General features: G+C 43.6%; 1 protein-coding gene across 1 annotated transcript in view; it reads right to left on the bottom strand.

The window, feature by feature from the left end:
• Positions 1–587: 587 nt before the first annotated feature.
• The window catches only part of LOC144823852 (uncharacterized), a 132,946-nt gene continuing 117,960 nt past the window's right edge, over positions 588–15,573 (bottom strand). Inside the window, exon 7 of the mRNA XM_078682724.1 lies at positions 588–1,684. Coding sequence (XP_078538850.1) covers positions 965–1,684 — 720 coding nt within the window. The 3' untranslated portion in view covers positions 588–964. The remainder of the gene's footprint in view (positions 1,685–15,573) is intronic.

The raw sequence follows: 15,573 nt of genomic DNA, 5'->3' as shown, positions 1-15,573 counted from the left end.
AGCGTAGGGCTGAGGGAGGAACCATGGGGGACTCCACAGGTGGAAGGTGTAGGGTCCGAGAGGGAAGGGGGGAGTCTGACCGGCTAAGCGTTCTGCCGGAGAGGAAGGAGCGGATCCAGTCGAGGGCCTGGTCTTGGATCCCTGCGTCGTGGAGTCTGCGTAGTAGGGTGCGGTGAGAGACTGTGTCGAACGCCACTGAGAAGTCGAGGAGGATGAGGGCTGCTGTTTCTCCTTCGTCCAGTAAGGTACGGATGTCGTCTGTTGCAGCAAGGAGGGCGGTTTCCGTAGGTGTAGGAGTAGGAGGTGTAGGAAAAGCACCTCCCTACCAAAGCAGCCTGGTGCTCATTGTAGAAAGCACTGCTTCTGTCTGCAAGGCTCTGTTCATAATCTCCTTCTGTTTAGAAAGTCCTTGAAACAGTTTTATTCTAACACTCAAAACCCTTCATTCAGGCCATGCTCCACCAGTATCTCCTAACACAGTGCTTTGAGAACAGTTGTGCACTGTGCACCCTTCCAAATCCTTAAATAAATGTTAATGTCAGACTGTATACGTTTGTTCTAAAGTTCCATGAATTTGAAACATAAACAAAGGTAGTATCATGTTTAATATTTCTTTTAAATAATACATTATTACTTTGTGCTAAATTACTGCATAAGATGTCATCTGTACCTTTTCACTGAAGCTATGATAAAATGATAAATTCAAATGTACATAAAAACAACAGATGTTAATGTGATTTGTACTGGCTTCATTACTGAAACATTCTTAATAAATCCGGGCATGACTAGATTCTTCCACATGTGAATATCATAGTATTCTTTCATATTATTACTACAGTGCTTTTTCTCATAGTTTATTAAGTGCTTTAGAAGAATACTTAAAATATTCCAGTGATCTTTGTACAATTAACAACAAAGGACAGAAGCATCAATAATATATATACTATGTTACACAGATGCCTGTTTAATTTCTGTGGAAAATATATGACCAACTTAAGTTGGCCATGTCTATTCCTTCACCTAAATTGGGCGTGCTGTAATCTGAAAAAAACTTTGAAAAACTATCATTGTGCTGGTCAGCACCAAATGTTTCAGAGAAGGAATCATTTTCAATAGGAGTAAATCCTTGCAATCCACCAAGATCATGCTCAGTGTCTTCTGGTTCAGATGTTATAGGAATAGTGTCAGGAATAATATATCCTGGACTCTCATCATTTGGAGACTTAAACAAACTAAAATCTAACACATCATCTCCCAGCTGTGGAGGAGTTAAGCCGGGCAGCAAAGAAAGCAGCATGGAAGTTGGTGAAAGTACTGTTGCTCCACCTTTGCATGGTGTGGATGTTGACACACCTTCCGGGATGGCCATCTTGATGGGCGTTTTAGAAGGAGAGATGAAAACGTTCACAGGACTGGGTTGATTATTTTGGCTTGAATTCATAGGACTCATTAAATTAATATTGGTTTCTGAATCTGGGCAGTCAGTGTGGCGCTGGTGACACGATTGGGGTTTCCTAATTCTTCTGAATCCATGTCTACGGCCCCTGTATCCCTTCCAACGTTTAGCAACAATCCTTTGTGGCTCTGTGACTTTCCAAGTAGTGGCTTTCAAAACAGAATTTTCTTTGACCGGATGAACAAAGCCTTCTGGGTAAATAATTTGATTTTGGAGCAGGAACGGAAGCTACAAGAAAAACAATATCAATTCATTATTCAATATCAAATATAATTCTTACATAGAAATGCTTGCATGCCCTCATTCCCATATCTTGAACTATTTCTGTATTTTGTAGATGTCTTCTTGAAATATTTCAAGAGGATTATAAATACACATTCTATATTCTATATAGGAGACTCTGAAATTAAGCTACACTACCCACTGCGTTGACCACAAGGATGTGAATGGCTCAACTATTTGTGTTGTTCATCTCAGAATAGAGATTACTGAAATATAAAGTATGCACACTCACTACAACAGTAGTGTCAAATAAAAAAAACAGAACAAATTTCAATATAATAAAAATAATGCTGTGACCAATCAATATTTTTACAAATTGAGTACCCTAATGACAGCTTAGACAGGAAGACCACGTCACTCCAACTGAGTACCAGAGTGAGGAAGAACAGTAAGAAATGTACAGAGATATAAAGGGAGTTCAGTGAGGCATAAAGATCTAGTGCTAAGAGTTACATTCTGGGAGTGAAAGGTGGAAGTGCAGGAAAATAAAGAAGTCTGAAAAATTGAAAAGGCACCACAGGAAAAGAGCTAAAAAGAGCAAAAACGAACCACAAAGGAACCAGGCACACCTACTCACCTTCACTGGAAAAACCTTGTACTGAATGACAGAGCGAAGGTAATGTGATCGATGGACCTTAAGTGCATCTTTTGAATTAGATATGGAAATGGATAGTGAGAGGACCTGAATTGGTTGTCCTGACATTCTAAATACATTTAGGTCCCCAAGAGCACAGCCAACTATTACAGCGAGGTCTGAGAGTTAGACACCAACTCCAAAAGAAGAAGTTTGTACATTTTAGAAATGTTCCCTGAAGTTGATTAGTGTTGAAAACTGGTTTTTACCAAGTGTCTAATCTGGACGTTATGTAAGTGTTTAGCTATCTCACTAAATGGAAATATTGTTTACATTGTGTAAAGGAGTATACAGTACCCCTCTGTAACTTATTGAGGATGCACCTACAGCCCACCCCTTCTGCCATTCGTCAAAGGGGCTTCTATAGGAAGTTGAACTAAAATCAGAATTAGAACGGATTGGCAAATCACGACGGAAAGATAGAGAGACCTAGTCTGACTGCAACATTGTCCCAAACCATTAGCCCGGTCTTCACTGGTGTGCCAAGGTATACATAGGGTGAGGAATAGCCCCTTTCTCATCCAGATGACATGCCACAGTTGTCTCCCCATAATTGACTTTTCTAGGTGCAGTTGTATGGCTCCGTTTTGGACTAGTCAATAACTACTCAAATTTGAGCTGCACAATAGTAAGCAGAGAAATCGTGCAATGCTGCCCCTACCCTCAGTTTGGTGCGCTGTAGCAGTTTCATTGTGACAGTAGCCTTTGCACCCTTCCACGCGAAGTGGGAAATACTATGCTGCAGTGTAGTTAAGAAATGCGTTTCCACTCTCACCAGAAGTCCCTGAAACAGATACAACACTCTTGGAGTAACATTCATCTTGACATCAATTCTGCCTAACCAGGACAAAAGAGAGAGGCCACCTCACTGGATTTTCATGGATTTCTAGAAAGGAAAGAGTGGTAATTAACCTTAACCAAATGCTGTACATTCAGTTCAAGGACTTTGTGCTGGAAGGCTGTCACAGTTACCCATCACTATCTTTTTACACATCACATTGGGGCCAACACGTGTCTTTCAGTCACCAAGTCAAAGGTTCTTTTGGCATCAAGGGATACCAAAGTCAGAACCTTCTTCCTGTGGGCCTTTTTAACCAGGTGGACAATATACTGAATGTTATTGTGGGCCTGCCTCTCTTTGACAAATCCTGATTGATTAGGATGGATCAAATCAAGAACCAATCTTTTAACACTGGTCATTATAACTTTCTTAAAAATCTTGACGCCCACGTTAAGAAAAGCAATCAAACTTTAGGAGGCACAGAGGCCTCTCAGAAATGGAGTGACCTTTTCAGCTGTTGCAGAGTGACTATACAAACAGGTACATTTGGTGGTCACATAAGGACCCAAGACCGTATCAAATTTACTCATAATGGTATTTGGGGTTTGCTAGACTTTATGTCGCAGATAGTTGGGCGCACTTTGTCTTCAGTGATAGGAATATCTAAAGCATCGTCTTGTTCTCAGGGATTTTGGCCCAGTGTGCCCATCTACTATATTTCCTTTGAGCATCCCATGAATAGTATTCACCTAAATAGAGTACCTCATAACATTTCTTAAACATTTTGTGTTGGTGAATAAGTGAGCACCCGAGTATGAGCAGGATTCCTGGCCCTCTCAACCTTCTCTCTCAGCTGACTGGTGTTTGATGTATAATAAAGTGAGTTCCATTCTGCTAGGGGATTTTGCTCTTAATTAGCCCATAAGCGTCGTCATTTCCCTCAACAGCTGGAGAGATGGCTTCTGGTGATATTTTTCCTCAGTCTCTTTAATGTCCATTTCTTGTCTACGTATCTCCAGTGCACATAGCCTTTGCAGCCTTGCCATCATTGAAATTAATTTTCCCAAAAGAACTGGCTTACAGCTGTCCCAGACATAGTGGAGAAGACACCCCTTGATTATTGAGGTCAAAGTATTCGGAAATATGTGATGCTATTTCCAGACATGAAATTGGATTCCTCACGAGTGAAAAGTTCAAGTGCCATTTGCTCCTGCAACTTGGAGTAGCTCCCATGTCCATTTCAAATGTGAATGGGGTGTGATCAGATAGATATAGCATGCTAATGTTGTATTTGTGTGCTAGAGGTACTGGGGATACAAGAAAGATCAATGCGAAGAAGTTTAAATTCTCACCTGCCCATAGTATTCTCAGCAGATATCTGTCAAGCCAGCTGCTGCTATCACACTTTTCAGTTTCTTAGGTAGCACACTGGTGGCACCTCCACTCTACCCTAGATCTATCCAATTTCCTACCTCATAACCCTGAAAAGGGCCCTGTGTGGATAATGTCCTCCTCGGCAAAACTGGTGCGTTGGTGCATAAATTACAAAAGATAGGCTTTGTGGCCGACATTAGGGGAATAAATCATCACCAGTGTCACCAGAAGCGTGGCTCAATGGTTAGAGCGGCAGACCCTGATGCAGAGGTCTGGCCCAGGACCAGGGTTCATTTCCCGCCTCGGCGGCACTTGGACTCAATTTCTCCGGACCTGATCATTCTCGCCTCGGTGCCTAGTCTAATCATGGTCCCACTCTGTGACTCTGGGCAATAGCTTGCTTAATCTCCACAACGGACACAGCAGCGCTTGGATGTCTGGCTTCACCTTGGGGGTGCCCAGGAGTGGACATTTCACAGGAAAGCCAGGATGGGTTCCACAGTGGCATGAATACAGCGCTACGAGACCTCTGGTTAGAAGTGCGCTATATAAATACAAACACATTTACATATACATTTACATTTACATTTACCTGGGAGCTCTCAAGGAAACCCTTAGCCAACAGGAAGGTTCCTTCATGATCTTTAGAGTCTCCAATATAATAAAGGAAAGAGGAATATAGCTAGCCCATTGTGCTTCCAGTTTCTTGAAGAGTTCTCTATTCTCTCTCTGGACATAATCAATGCCTCATTCTCAACTGGTCCCTACAGTTCAGGCCTGTCGCCTATAAGCAAATGGAATCAAGATGTTGCTGAAGTAGGTACGTTCACACAGACAACCTGTTCAAATGACGTTAACCATGGATTAAAGGCAAACAGACATAACTGCTTTTTAGCCCAGATGTAGGCAATTGTCCACTTCCCATTACAGTACACAGAAATGGGAAATCAGACCAGACAGAGTCCTGCCAGCTGCCCTTAAAGCGATTTTCACATGGGCACCCTACCTATTACAATTTCCTTCCCAAAAAGTCAATCCCAACCTGTAGAATTTGAAAAACAATCAACATCAATACGTTTGTGAGACCACTTGCTGAGGTTGTTCGTCCATTTGGCATTAAGATCATATCCTATGCGGACGACACTCAGCTAGTGGTCTCCTTGGCGCAGGAGCCGGGCTTACCATCCCCAAGTGGTCTGGCAAAATGCTTAGAGGAGGTGAAGGGATGGATGACTTCCTCTCTTCTTAAGCTGAATTGTGACAAAACGGAGTTGATGCTCCTGGGTCCCACTAACTCCATGTCTGTCAACCCCTTGTGGCCCTCATGTCTTGGTACCCCCCCAACACCCAGAGACAATATAAAAAGCCTTGGGGTTTGGTTGGACAAGTCTCTGTCTTTTAATACTCAGGCCACCAAACTTGCGGCCACTTGCTTTGGCCTCCTAAGGATGTTGAGGAAAGTTCTTCCTCTTCTTCCGATGGAGGCCAGGCAGGTGGCCATTCAGGGCTTGATTCAGTCCCGCTTGGATTCCAACAACGTTCTCTATCTTGGCGCTCCAGAATATACATTGCGCAAGCTTCAGATTGTGCAAAATTGTGCGCACCGTGCTCCAGCTGCCGCGCAGGCTGTCAGCCAAACCTGGTCTGCACAGCCTGCACTGCCTCCATGTGGGACAAAGAATCGCCTTTAAGGCGTTATGTATATTCCACCAAGCTTTTTGGGACACGGGTCTGGCCATTACTCGGGACCTAGCAAGACAGTACCAACCTGGCAGAATCCTTCGTTCTAGCCAGGCATGTAATGCTACAGTCCCCAGAATAAAAAAGGCAAGAGCTGGCGGCAGGATGTTTAGTTACAACGCCGCCAAGCTGTGGAATTCACTCCCATTTCAACTGAGATCTAACACAAACCTTTCCACCTTTCGGAAACAACTGAAGACTGTTCTGTTTAATGCTTCTTTCTAAACTTCTTTTCTGCCTTTTTAAGCAATTTTACAGCGCTTGGACGCCCCAGGGCAGCAACCGCGCTTTATAAGTTGACATTTCATTTCATTTCATAACCTATAACCCCACCAGCCGTAATCGACCCCTCAAACAGTAGTCCCTAAATACTTAGGTTTGGCTGCTTTACAGTGGGTCAGACTTAGACATGGATAAAGAAACGATACAACATCTCCCCCACTCACTAAGTAGCTCCAGATGGATGGGTGGAAGAAAAACACAGGTACAACTTTTCTGCGCCATGCCCTCTTTACTGTAAGCCCTACCCCTTCTGCCCCCCATACGTAGGGTAGCCAGAGAGAGCATGGTTGAGCCTCCTGGAACATTTTGAGAAGGTGTAAAGAAAACAAAACCTCAAGCAAGAATATTGACAATTCCCTCACAGACCTCCATCTCCACAGAGTTATCATCTAAATTATTCATGTGGCTCTAAAAGCTACTTAACCTTTGCAGTGTCAGAGTTCGTCTCTTTCTTTGGCTTCCTGCTGCCTTTGCGATCTAGTTATATACCAGGGCGGCTTATTGTGCAATGCCTCCTATAGAAAGGATGCAAAAACAACAATTGATGGACAGAATGCAGATCAATGTCATACATTCACCCCAGTACAAAGATCTGGGCCTAAATCCATAGTTTTTTTGCACTCCACACCACCCTAGTTCAGACATATGCAAATCAGCCTCGACCCTGTGCCTCATGGGAACAGTCCAGCCCGAACTGCCAAGCCATGTCTTTCCTGGACCGGAATCAAGCATCCTAGGACCGGTTTCTGGCTATCATCCATCTTCAGCCAGGATAGCTTGACTCCAGCGGTGTGGAGAGCATGGGACTCACGTCTGAGCATACCCATCCCACTCGGGGTGACAAATGCAAAAACAACAATTGATGGACAGAATGCAGATCAATGTCATACATTCACCGCAGTACAAAGATCTGGGCCTAAATCCATCGTTTTTTTGCACTCCACACCACCCCAGTTCAGACATGGCCATATGCAAATCAGCCTCGACCCTGTGCCTCATGGGAACAGTCCAGCCCGAACAGCCAAGCCATGTCTTTCCTGGACCGGAATCAAGCATCCTAGGACCGGTTTCTGGCTATCGGCCGTCTTAAGCCAGGATAGCTTGACTCCAGTGGTGTGGAGAGCATGGGACTCACGTCTGAGCAAACCCATCCCACTCAGGATGACAAATGCAAAAACAACAATTGATGGACAGAATGCAGATCAATGTCATACATTCACCCCAGTACAAAGATCTGGCCATGTTAGAACTGGGGTGGCAGAGTGGGCTAAAGAACGGTGATGGATTAAACCCAGATCTGTTGACTGGGTGTGAGTGTTTGATTGGTTCAGATGCTCCATCCATCACCACCCCCTTTTGTACCACTTTGTTCGCCATAAGTTGGCAGGGTATGCTCAGACGTTAGTCCCTCGCTCACTTTGCCACTGGATTCATGCAAGCCGGGCTGAAGACGGCTGAAATGCCAGAAACCGGTCCTCGGAAGCTTGTTTCCGGTCCAGGGAAGGCATGGCTTGGCAGTTCGGGCTGGACTGTTGCCATGAGGCACAGGGTAAGACTGATTTGCCATGTCTGAACGGGGGTGGCAGAGTGGGCTAAAGAACAGTGATGGATTAAACCCAGATCTGTTGTCTGGGTGTGAGTGTTTAATTGATTCAGATGCTCCGTCCATCACCGTCCCCTGTACCATCCTATAGAAAGGAAGCATCTATCTCTTGATCATTGAAGTGGTAGATGTTGTTATATTTCTCAAAGGCAATCCCAGAGGGAAAATACCACTTACAGCAAATTCCTTGCTTTCGTAGATGGTCTAAAACAGTTTCCCTCCTGTAACATGCCATGGAAACATCTTGCAATAGCTGAGATGAGGTGCCTTGAAATGAAAATATGTTTGGACTGCGTAGTCCTTAAAACAGTTTCCTTTTTGAAAAAAGTAACAGAATTTAAAAAAGGCTTCTCGGAAACAATCGTCATGAGTTAGCTTCCTCAGGCCAACCATCTAGACTTTGTCCAACCTAACCGCTTCATGACCATCCCCCGGAACTGAAGGGAACAGATTCACACAAAGGCCTCAAGGTCTGGGCACTCCTCACATTCCACCGGACACTTACCCTGATATTTACTTTTCATAAGTAGTTTCCGAATTCCTTACATCTTCCTCAGGGCACCCTGGTCTCATTCTTGGGAACTCACTGACCTACACACCTGCTCCAACTTGGCTTCTATATCCAGCACCCTCTGCCCCAGGGAGCCAACATATTTTTGTACGTTTCCAGGTTGGGGGGCAAGTTGCCATGGAGTGCTTGTTGGCCTTTATTCAGGTCTCAGTTTATTTAATCTTGGAGGTCATTTTTAAAGTTCGCCAATCCCTTCATCAGGTTTGCTTTGGTGAGGAACATGGGTGATATTTACGAGTCAGCTCTCGCTAAGACCCTTTCTTGACATACTGTGCTTTGTGGGGCTCGTTATGAGCCTAGCAGATCTGTCTGCATCTATTTGTTAGGTAGGATTAGTGGCAAAAGCACCATCCTGTATGAACTAGATACATGCGCGGGACCAGGTCAATGCAACAGTGGCAGCTATAGCTCATCCCAGGCCAGTACTATCACTCTTGTCTAGGAACAGCCTTCCGATTTCCCATGGGGTGTCAGTGTCCAGATGTTTGATTGTTATATACTTAAATCATGTGAGCTGTACATATGCTGTAGAAGTTCTTGTTTAGAACAGTCTCCCTCAGTGAATGGTCCCCTGCCCCACGCCAAGGAAGAGTCTCTCTTCTAGTCTGAAACCCAAAGTGACCCACTCCCCTGGTGTCAGGATGCTACTAAAATGATGCCTCTGGATATGGCCCCTGCCTTCAATTTACATATACTGGAAGGCTTATGTCCCTTACTCTTGACTCCTCAATTCTCATGGTCTCACATCCATATGCCTCACCTTGCCTCCTGCACTCCACATGATATACCACAGTCTAGCTGGACGGGTACATGGGGGCCAGAGAATAACTCTCGTCTGCAGGCTGACAACACCCCTGGATGGACAACATGGCTACAACTCTACAGTGTCAGTAGGGGCCATCTTGGAGTTAGAATTCCTGTCCCTGGGTGCATGGCTCACTCTTGTCTCCAGGGATGTTGGATCAGAGTATGTTCCCATTCCCCTGATCTGCCCCCTATACCAGTCACTTTCTCCTCATCTGTATCCCATTGTTGGCAGGGTGCTAACAGCTATTGACAGGCTGCCAGATCATAGGAGTGCAAGAGGAGCAGGCTACCAGCGCAATCAGTAGCAATGTAGCATCTTGTATCTCTTGCTTGTCTATGTTGGATTCCTGCCATTATAGTGAATGTTTGTCTGTCCCCAATAAAAGTAATTCAAGACAAAAACGTTTTGCCTGATTTTAAGATGCCACTTTGGGAAGCCAATGTATCATTTTTAAAAGTCATTACAAGACAAAAAAAAACAAATCCCAGTTCCTCAGTTACAATAGTGAACCAGTGGATCCAGAGGGAGTACCAGCACTGACTAAATACTGGCCCCTACAACATACAGTGGGTGCTAGCCAACTTTAAAAATCAGACATGCTCGTCTGTCCCGCCAGCTGTATATGCCTAATGCCTCTATATTTTGTTACGATGCCTACTGATGCTTTGTTGGAAAAATTAATAAAAACACATTTGAAACAAAAAAAAACAGTGTTCCCCAGTTTAAACGTTGACCTTAGAAGACCAAGTGGATTAGTGAATGGTCTCCTGTAGGAAAATATCCAATAACCATTGCATGCCACAAAAGTACCCAATCTTGGTACTATCATTAACTGGGAAATGGAACTCTGACTTCTGACCATTTACTTGGCACCCTGCATGCATCCATTTTATGTGGATGAAAGTTACAATTCACTTTTAGGTAGTGGATTTATGGTGTACAAAATGTATTGAGCATGAACCTCAACTGGAACCCGCTGATTTGTCCCATCCCACAGAGTAGTTCCACCACCTTAAAATTAAGGGCCACAAAGAAATGTAGACCAATGTTGCCCTTTGATAGATTGCATTACAACATTTTGCCTACCACATTTGTTCAAGTGATTGTGGACTAGGAACAAAGCGGTGGTAAAATAACTATGATTCATTTTTTTTTTTTATTCAAGCTAAAATCTAATGAACCTCTTTATTAATAGGTGCTAATGCTATTTCAATTGCAGAATTTAAGAAACTGGGTAATTGGTTGAGAGGAATGGAAGCCCCATTTAAACAAAAGCCACAATCCTGGTAAGGGTGAACCACTAAATTAACCTGTGCTTAACCCAGGCTTAACACCAGACTCAACGTAGAGGCAATGTTTAAAGTATCTATGCAGAACCCAAACAGTAAACAAGTGGAAACACACCACAAGAAAAATCCCAAACCAATTTAGAGAGAGTATGTTTTAATAAATAAAATGATACCAGTACGAACATAATTCAATTAGTAGAACCGGAGATATTATTTTTTTGCGGTTTTAGTAAAAATAGCACCAAGAAGCATAAAGCGCCACTCTTGGTTATCTGGTCGCACTAGACAGAGAGAAAGTCACAAGTTGAGGTCTACTGCAATAGAGTGCTAGTCGCATTCAGGACCAATTATTCCAGCTGAAGAGTTACCTTATGAAGTCTGGTGTGAAGAGCTCAGTTCGCATTAGAGGCAGCTGTGAGGAGGAGGCTTTTTGCACGAGCAGCAGTTCAAGCCTCGCAAACATTTGTTGCTGTAGTGTGAAGAGCTATTTGTTACTGAAGCTTCGTGTTGGTTGATTGTAGTGGACACTCCGCGCGAAGTGCAGGTCTTGTGTTGCCCGTCGTCATAAATGGTCGCTGTTGGCACGAAGAGCAGGTCCTGTCGAGCTTTGCGTTTGTGGACATCACAGGCAGACAATTCTCAGAGCAAAAAGGTCACTACATGGTCACGAGGATCCCAAACTTCATGATTTTTACTTTTTCTTTAGGAGGATTTTTCACTGATGTCAGCCAAGGGTCCAAGACGTGGGGCAACTCATTGGGATTAGGATCCACTCCAGCAGTGGCCAGCAGCAGGGCTCAGGCAGGCCCAGTTGGTGCTTGTCAACTGGGCAGTTGCAGGGAGTCCTCTGGAAGCTTGCTGTGTCCCTGTAGCTCACAAAGGAGGATATCCAACTGACCCTTGGAGTCACTCTGGGTAGCCTGGGAATCAAGGCAAAGAGGATAAATCTTCCTTCTTCAGCCAGCAAGGCAGTCCCTTCACCAGCAGGGCAGTCCTTCTTCTGAATCTTCCACAGGTCCAGGTGTGTTCTTAAGAGTTGTTCTGAGGGTCCTGTTTTTATACCTGGTGGTTTTGGTCATATCTCCCCCTTCCTTTGGGTTTGGCTCCAAACGGTCTAGGGTGACAAAAATAAGTGTTGTGGGGTCCCATTGTTTGTGCTGCAAGCAGAGCCCTTTGAAGTGTAATCAAGGCAGGGAACAGCTCCTCCATCCTGCTGCCAGGAACACCCACTCCTCTCACAGCTAAGCTTTTATTGTTCCCATGTCTGGAAGCATTACACCCCCAACAGCAGAGACGTTCACAGCCAAGTGAACTAGAACCCTGGAAGAAAAGCACTGTTGGTTTGGAAAAGATAATGCACATAAAAATTGGAGCCTAGAGGGAAGAATAGGTCTGGGTCGCCCCCCACTCAATACGTTATCAATACAACAATGACCCAGACCAAGGGCATTCAATATATTTCCTAAGACTTGGCTACCTCATGTCATATTCTTTTAACAATAACCACCCATTTCATACTGTGTAGGGTTGGGGGTACACCAGTCAATGGCCCATCTTAAAAACGCCTGTCTCCTTCTATACAACAGTCCTAACACCCACACCATAATGTGTAGAAAAAATGTGTGAAAAACGTGATAACACCTCACGGGCGCACCACCAATGGGACCCCTGTCTGGTACTCACCAGGATGGCCCTGTTATCATCATCGGTGTTATCACGCTGAACGGAAACGTGTCCAACCAAACAAGTGTTAATAGTGATGAGTGCAGTGGAACAAACAGACAACACATACATATAGTGAAACAATACCACATATATAAAATCCACAACAAGCATGAACAGACAACTTTATTCTTGTTCTAATATGCTTGATGTTCTCAAGTTAAAAAGGTGAAAATGGCTACTCCTTATAGAGCCAATATCAACTTGCCGACATGTTTCATTGCCTTAATGATTTTAGGCAATTTCTTCAGGGCATATCTTTAGTCGCCACTGCTTAGGACACCAGGGTTGTAGATACTGTTGTAAAGACAAACCACAAAAAGGTGTCTCACTCATATGTCCTTTACGTGTGCAATTCTATTGACACAGCGCACCACACACACAATCATTTTTTATATATTTACCCTCGATCAGCCAAGGTGTCTCCTACCAGCCACGAGGTCTTTAAAAACAAATTCCAAGGAACTCCAATCGTGAGTTCACGAAGTTTTCTCCTTGCGCGATGAATCACTGTAAACACATCGCAGTCATGTTCAAAATATGCCTTAAGCAACTCATTGTTACAGACCTGTATTTCTCCAGCTATTCCCTACGTTTGTTTCAAGGAAAAATAAGGGAGGGATACATAGAATCCAACACACGAAAATCCGTACTGCCTATCTATGGTTACACTCAGGGTGATTAGGATGTGACTATGTAAACCCCCTATTTTGATTTCGAAACAATCCAAAAAATTTGGAACTATGGCTGCATTCCCCTGGGGTTGGACATCAGACACATGACAGCATAAATCTCACTCATTAAACATGCATTGACTAGCAATCGGGGCTCCGATTGCATTAGTGCATTTACGTGATGCAGGTCGGCTTGCTTAATCTGTAAACGAAGTGATAGCAACCCGCAGCAGTACCCACGTAACCAAGGAAACAGACTCCGTCTCCTCGCGTGAACAGACGGGAGTTACAACCTCTGGTATAACAAACAATGGGAACTGCCCCAATCCAATATGGCCGCGTGTTACCGCGAGACCACGGGATCCTACCAGAGAGCGTAATATGTAAACAGGGAAGGAACAACCAGAAGGTTGCTCGAGGGATGAGAGAGAGCCGGCGACTCTACGTACAGCGGTAACTTTTCCTTGAAACAAACGTAGGGAATAGCTGGAGAAATACAGGTCTGTAACAATGAGTTGCTTAAGGCATATTTTGAACATGACTGCGATGTGTTTACAGTGATTCATCGCGCAAGGAGAAAACCTCGTGAACTCACGATTGGAGTTCCTTGGAATTTGTTTTTAAAGACCTCGTGGCTGGTAGGAGACACCTTGGCTGATCGAGGGTAAATATATAAAAAATGATTGTGTGTGTGGTGCGCTGTGTCAATAGAATTGAACACGTAAAGGACATATGAGTGAGACACCTTTTTGTGGTTTGTCTTTACAACAGTATCTACAACCCTGGTGTCCTAAGCAGTGGCGACTAAAGATATGCCCTGAAGAAATTGCCTAAAATCATTAAGGCAATGAAACATGTCGGCAAGTTGATATTGGCTCTATAGGGAGTAGCCATTTTCACCTTTTTAACTTGAGAACATCAAGCATATTAGAACAAGAATAAAGTTGTCTGTTCATGCTTGTTGTGGATTTTATATATGTGGTATTGTTTCACTATATGTATGTGTTGTCTGTTTGTTCCACTGCACTCATCACTATTAACACTTGTTTGGTTGGACACGTTTCCGTTCAGCGTGATAACACCGATGATGATAACAGGGCCATCCTGGTGAGTACCAGCCAGGGGTCCCATTGGTGGTGCGCCCGTGAGGTGTTATCACGTTTTTCACACATTTTTTCTACACATTATGGTGTGGGTGTTAGGACTGTTGTATAGAAGGAGACAGGCGTTTTTAAGATGGGCCATTGACTGGTGTACCCCCAACCCTACACAGTATGAAATGGGTGGTTATTGTTAAAAGAATATGACATGAGGTAGCCAAGTCTTAGGAAATATATTGAATGCCCTTGGTCTGGGTCATTGTTGTATTGGAAAAGATAATGCCAACTTTCTAAAACTGGCAGTTTCAATCATGTAACATAAAATCAGACTTCGCTGTTAAAGAGCATTTAAAATTACAAATAATTTGAGGGTAAACAGCATATCTCTATTTGCTCCCAATCTGAAGTTATTAGTTAAAAGGGGGCTCCCACGGGGGGAAAGTGGTCTTTCCATGGCAATAGAGGCAGAACCAAGGCAGAAATAACCCTCAAAGGAGTGGGTATACAATTATGCGTTTAGTGCATGTATATCTGTATAACCTGAATCATGGCTATGTTCATTGATACATAATTATTATAATGCATTACTCATATCTTAAAGATAAGGTGCTCCTAAAAAGTGACAGCGTAGTGAGAGTTATTAATGGTGATAAAAGTGCATACGTGCTATGCTCAGAGATATATACATGTGGTTGACAGGGAAAGTAGAATGTTTAGGGTCAATATTTGGCCAGAAAGTATTGATATCCACCATCAAATGAAAAGACACAGTCAACATATGTTGTTTCGTCCCCATCTGAAGTTAGCACTTATTAAATGTAATAAGGTAACCCAGTGTTCATCAATAGGAGAGACAGGCCTTACAACAGTGAAATACAACTTTAGGATTTGTTCACTGTCAGCCAAGTAAAATTTAAATACACATGCCCTACATTTTAAATACCATGCATCCTGTAATATAAGTGGTTAGATTCTATCTTGAGGTGACTTGTACGTTTTAAAAAGGAAGGTTTATGTCTGGCAAAACGTTTTTTGCCACGTCGAAATGGCAGTTTCAAACTGCACCATAGGCTGAATTGGCAGGCCTTAGACGTGTTTTAAAATGGTATGTCAGTGGGTGGCACAATGAGAGCTGCTGCCTACTAGTAGCACGTAATTTACAGACCCCGGGAACACGTAGTACCACATACTAGGCACGTACAAGCAAATTAAATGTATCAGTCAGTAGTAGGCTAATCCGATGTTTTCCAGGGAAAG

This window comes from Lissotriton helveticus, chromosome 3_1 (genome assembly GCF_964261635.1).
Source record: "Lissotriton helveticus chromosome 3_1, aLisHel1.1, whole genome shotgun sequence".
Taxonomy (NCBI): domain Eukaryota; kingdom Metazoa; phylum Chordata; class Amphibia; order Caudata; family Salamandridae; genus Lissotriton; species Lissotriton helveticus.
This window is presented reverse-complemented; position numbering and strand designations above follow the sequence as displayed.